The sequence below is a fragment of the Sinocyclocheilus anshuiensis genome, unplaced genomic scaffold (genome assembly GCF_001515605.1).
Source record: "Sinocyclocheilus anshuiensis isolate Anshui unplaced genomic scaffold, SAMN03320099.WGS_v1.1 scaffold274, whole genome shotgun sequence".
NCBI classification, from domain to species: Eukaryota; Metazoa; Chordata; class Actinopteri; order Cypriniformes; family Cyprinidae; genus Sinocyclocheilus; species Sinocyclocheilus anshuiensis.
Window position 1 is genome coordinate 1,869,434 of NW_015547698.1, and position 5,005 is coordinate 1,874,438.

A 5,005-nucleotide genomic window follows, 5' to 3' on the forward strand; every position below is an offset into this window, starting at 1 on the left:
TGTGTGCAGTGTATATGTATAATCTGTGTGTGTGTAGGCCGTGTGTGTTTACGCAGCCCGGTTTAACCCAATTCCCCAGCTCACATCAGCCGCGTTAACCGATCACAAATTAAACAAAACGCATTAAACCCTGTACATGTGTGTAATGTGTGTGTATAATGGTGCGGTATAAACACACACAGACGCTGATGTAGCCGTTAGCCGCTGTGCTAACCCGCCAAACGCTCTCACCTTCAGTCAGTGGATCTCTCTCCCTCTCTCTCCCTCTCTCTCCCTCTCTCTCTCTGTCTGGGTGTATCTCTCCCTGCCGCTGCACAAACGCTGATGGCCCTCGGGACGCGGTAAAGGATGGCTCGCCGCGGGTTTCTTCGGGATTTAATCGGCGTGTTTGCTGTTATTCTTCTTTCACCGGCGGCGCCTGATGCATGGCGGACGCGTTAATCGCGCGGTGTGGCTATGAGCGGCTTCCGTACCGTGACGCAGACGTCATGTCTCATTAACATAAAACAAAATGAAACTCTAATACTTACTATTAGAGTTATATATTAAATTTAAAGGTAAATATCTTGACTAACACATATTATTTGTGATCTATATTTCGTGAATGAAGGTTTATGGGGGATATAACTTAATTTTAGAGGCCTGTAATTCCTCCTGTGACCTGTAGGTGGAGACAAAGGTAAAATAACGGGTCATCAGGTTCATTTGCCTCCCTGCTAAGTATCATGGTATCTATCTTGGTATTTGATATACTACAATCATTTGTGATTACCATATTCATACGTATTTGCATGCTACTCCATCGCACTCATAGAATACCATGGTATTATCATCATGGTAGCGTTCAAAACTATACATGTTGCTTACTGCATACTGCACTGTAAACATTGAATGCTCCCTACTATTAAAAAAGGTCACATAAGTCACATTGAGTTCTGTGAGCGGTGAACAGTTATCATTCTGGGGACGAACAAATCTGCTATTTTGAATTTTAATTAAAATGTATATTAGAATTGGAAGAATTTCTATTCAGTTTCATTATTTCAAATTAAATATTAAGCGAAGAAAGAGATGTATATCTTTGAGAGCATTGCATTGTGGGCATACAGTGTCCATTGTGGTCTGTTCTGTTGTATTTTGCACATGTTGTTAACTGTAATAGATCATCTGTTACAGAGATGAGACAAACTACAGGAGCGAGGTGAGCCGCCTGGCCGGGTGGTGCAGTGAAAACAATCTCTCTCTGAATGTGGAGAAGATGAAGGAGATTGTTGTTGACTTCAGGAGAGTGCACACTCAACATGTTCCTCTGACCATCAACGGTGCGACTGTGGAGAGGGTGAGCAGCACCAAGTTCCTGAGTGTGCACATCACAGAGGATCTCTCCTGGACTGACAACACCACAGCACTGGCCAAGAAAGCACAGCAGCGTCTCTACTTCCTCCGCAAACTGAGAAGAGCCAGAGCCCCGGCCCCCATCATGTGCACCTTCTACAGAGGCACCATCGAGAGCATTCTGACGAGCTGCATCACTGTGTGGTATGGCGCCTGCAACGCGTCCTGCCGCAAGACTCTTCAACGCATAGTGAGAGCAGCTGAGAAGATCGTTGGTGCCTCTCTCCCCTCCCTCCAGGACATTTACAACACCGTCAGAATCCAATCATAAGCCCCACGCACCTCTGAGCTCCCACCCTCAGGACCCTTCCACTCCCCCCTCCCAAATACACACACACACACACTGACCTGCACCAGTCACTTTGTGCAGCATTGCACTGCAAACTACCTCTCTGACAGTTTAATTAAAGACTGTTCTCTGAGCTCTTTATCACGTTAACAGACTGATAAGCTCTTTTGCACTACACTCGTTATATCTTCACAGTTGTTTATATCACTGGTTTGCACTATAACTGCAATGTGCCTTATGCCACTTTTTCACTTTTTTTTACAATGTCCTTATTTGTATATTGTATAGGTTGTATTTTATATATATTTAAACTGTATTTATCTGTATTATGTCTACTGTTAGTGTTAAGTGTTAACTGTATGCACCAAGGGTCTGAGAGTAACGCAATTTCAATTCTCTGTATGTATGTGCTGTAGATGTGGCAGAATTGACAATAAAGCAGACTTTGACTTTTTGACTTTGATCTGTGTATTTTGTTCAGATTAATTTGCATAATGTGCTGAATACAATACATACTGCAGAAAGTAGTATGCTAATATGATTTAAGCTAAGCTATCTGTTAGCATTTCCATTAATATTTCTAATATACATTTATAATTCAAATGTGCACGCTATAAACTTTATATTAAAATGATCCTGGAATCCACATGACACCAATCTGTATCGCAATCAAAACTTTATTTCAGTTTGCTGTTATTAAATCAATGACCACAGAAGGGTATCACAAGTACAGAGATGAGCAGTTTTTAAATAGACTGACAAATAGGCTCTTCACTTTGGCTAAAATCTGCTATTCCTACGTTTTTGACACACATATATTTTCAGTATTTCATCGGAACAACTTTCCACAAACTCTCCACCTTCATTCTTCACATATAGGAAGGTTGGAATGGAAGTAGAAGGCGAGGAAGGGCGGAGAGAAATAGGATCACGCAGTCCTTTAACATAATGAGCTGATTTCGCCCTTACTGCAGCCCCATTTACAGCAGGCATTGGACAGCCCAACGACCACGTCCCGCCCCTTCCTGTCTGACGTGCGCAAGGCCTCCAGCACTTCCTCAGAGATGAGTGAGCGGGCGGGGCGGCTGAACACGGGGCTCTCCTGGCCCTCTCCTGCCCAGACAGGGGCCTCTGCGTCGGGACGGGGTCTGTATGACAGTCCAGGGATGAGAGGGTTGGCGACCCAGCTGTCAGAGGCCTCGTCGTCATGAGTGGAGAGCAGATCACTGGACAGATCACCTGATCAAAGAACAACACAACAAAAATATGTCACCATTATTGTTGCTCATAGTTAGTGGTAGTGATTCAAACAAACCCTAGTATTAAACTTCAGCACGTAACTCGTCATGCTAATGAGTTAATGTATATTGTACATGTACACTGAATGACGAACATGAGCCACAGAGACCAGAATATCACAGAAACTTGAGGTGAGACCACTGATCTATAATATATAGATCAGTGGGTGAGACACTTTTGGCAAGTAAACAACCATCTAGCAACCACCCCAAACACCCTAGCAACTGCATAGCAACACCCTGCCAACCAGCAGCATCATGTCAGGTCATTTTATGCACACGCACACACTCACGCGCACACACACACACACACACACACACACACACACACACACACACACACACATACATACATACTGTATATACCATAAAACCATTTTAATTAATAACCTAACTTTATTTGACCCTCAAACTCTAGCACTCTCTATTCTATTTCTATTCTTTAAAAAAAACTTGCCCCTTTTAGACTTGCACTCTAGTAAATGTAACTTAATTATTAATAATATTTTATTAATAATAATAGTGCATACATATGTATATCTGTATATAATAAATAAATAATCAAATAAAATAACAATTTAATGAATAATGATTTAATTACTTAATAATATAAATTATTATTAAATAATATATATGTTTATTGTTGAACTCTAAAGATAAAAAAAAGTTGAAATAACTTACATAAAATGGGTTTGTGGATTACATGTAGTTCAATTTGCCCTCTAAATGTATGTGTATTATCAATAATAATAATAATAAAAATTAAATGACGTGGTTCAATTTGCCCTCTAAATGTATGTGTATTATCAATAATAATTATTATTAAATAAATAATGTATGTTTTTATTGTTGTAGCCAAATAGTCATTTCATTAATATTGTGTCAAAATATTAACTCATCGTTGTATTTGGGTTCCTCTAAATGTGTGTGTATTGTATTGGAATTAACAAATATACAGTAAACAAAACTCTTGATTTTTTTTTTTTTAATTCATGTCTAAATCTCACATCTGTCTCATACCTGAAACATTCAGAGACCTCCTCCATCGCGAGCCTCCGCAGGTGAAGATGACCGCCCGGATGAACTCTCTGCCGCACAGCTTCACCCCGTAGATCGGGAGTCCGTCTGTGGCCTGAGCGCCTCCCAGCAGCGCCACCAGCAGGCCGAGTGTGAGAACTGCAGCTTTACACATGACGACGGCGATGAGAGTGAAAGTTCTGAAAGTGTTTCTCAGTGGTCCTTTCTTGGTTTGAAAGATGGTCTAACCTCTCATCGGCCTGGTGTGTCTTTTATAGGGGCTCATGGAGCCTGCGCTGTTTGCGTGTCAGTCAGATTGACCGTGATAGCAGGGCAGCGACCTTTAGAAAGACAAAGGCCCGGCCCAGCGCCTCTATAATGAGCCTGTGCACCTCTGTGGAGGTTATGGCCAACACAGCGACCTAATCTCATCACTCCTGACCTTTTTGTCATCACACTGTCGAATCACATAAAATGTTAAATAAATAATAAACTTGCATGCACACACTAATACAAGCGCTGCACTTTCAATTAGATGCATGCAAATACTCGCATTATGAGTCTATAGGATTCATAAATGCTTTTCTAAACCCAGTTTATTATATTTTACCTTAATGCCAAATTGTTCAATCCTAGTTGTGAATTTTGTCTGTTTTTTTAGCCTATTCTGACATGCATACGGTATCTCACAGAAGTGAGTACACCCCTCACATTTTTGTAAATATTTTATTATATCTTTTCATGTGACAACACTGAAGAAATGACACTTTGCTACAATGTAAAGTAGTGAGTGTACAGACATTTCTGTAATCTATATAACCTACCAGTCAACAGTTCTTGAACAGTAAGATTTTTTATGTTTTATAAAGAAATCTTGATATTTTAAAAATAACTGCTTTCTATTTGAATATATTTTAAAATGATTTCTGTTATCAAAGCTGAATTTTCAGCATAATTACTCCAGTCTTCAGTGTCACATCCTTCAAAAATCATTCTAATATGCTGA

General features: G+C 40.3%; 2 protein-coding genes across 2 annotated transcripts in view; both read right to left on the reverse strand.

Moving 5' to 3' along the window:
* LOC107703819 (transportin-2) overlaps positions 1–462 on the reverse strand; it is a 20,843-nt gene extending 20,381 nt beyond the window's left edge. Inside the window, exon 1 of the mRNA XM_074187069.1 lies at positions 232–462. The gene's annotated coding sequence lies outside the window, so the exon portion shown is untranslated. The remainder of the gene's footprint in view (positions 1–231) is intronic.
* A 1,889-nt stretch (positions 463–2,351) lies between these two features.
* On the reverse strand, positions 2,352–4,239 carry rln3b (relaxin 3b). The gene is made up of 2 exons (XM_016506450.1): positions 4,003–4,239; positions 2,352–2,923 (listed from the first exon to the last, which is right to left on the reverse strand). The coding sequence occupies exons 1-2, from the start codon at positions 4,172–4,174 to the stop codon at positions 2,625–2,627; spliced, it is 471 nt and encodes a 156-aa protein (XP_016361936.1). The 5' UTR covers positions 4,175–4,239; the 3' UTR covers positions 2,352–2,624.
* Between the last annotated feature and the right edge of the window lie 766 nt (positions 4,240–5,005).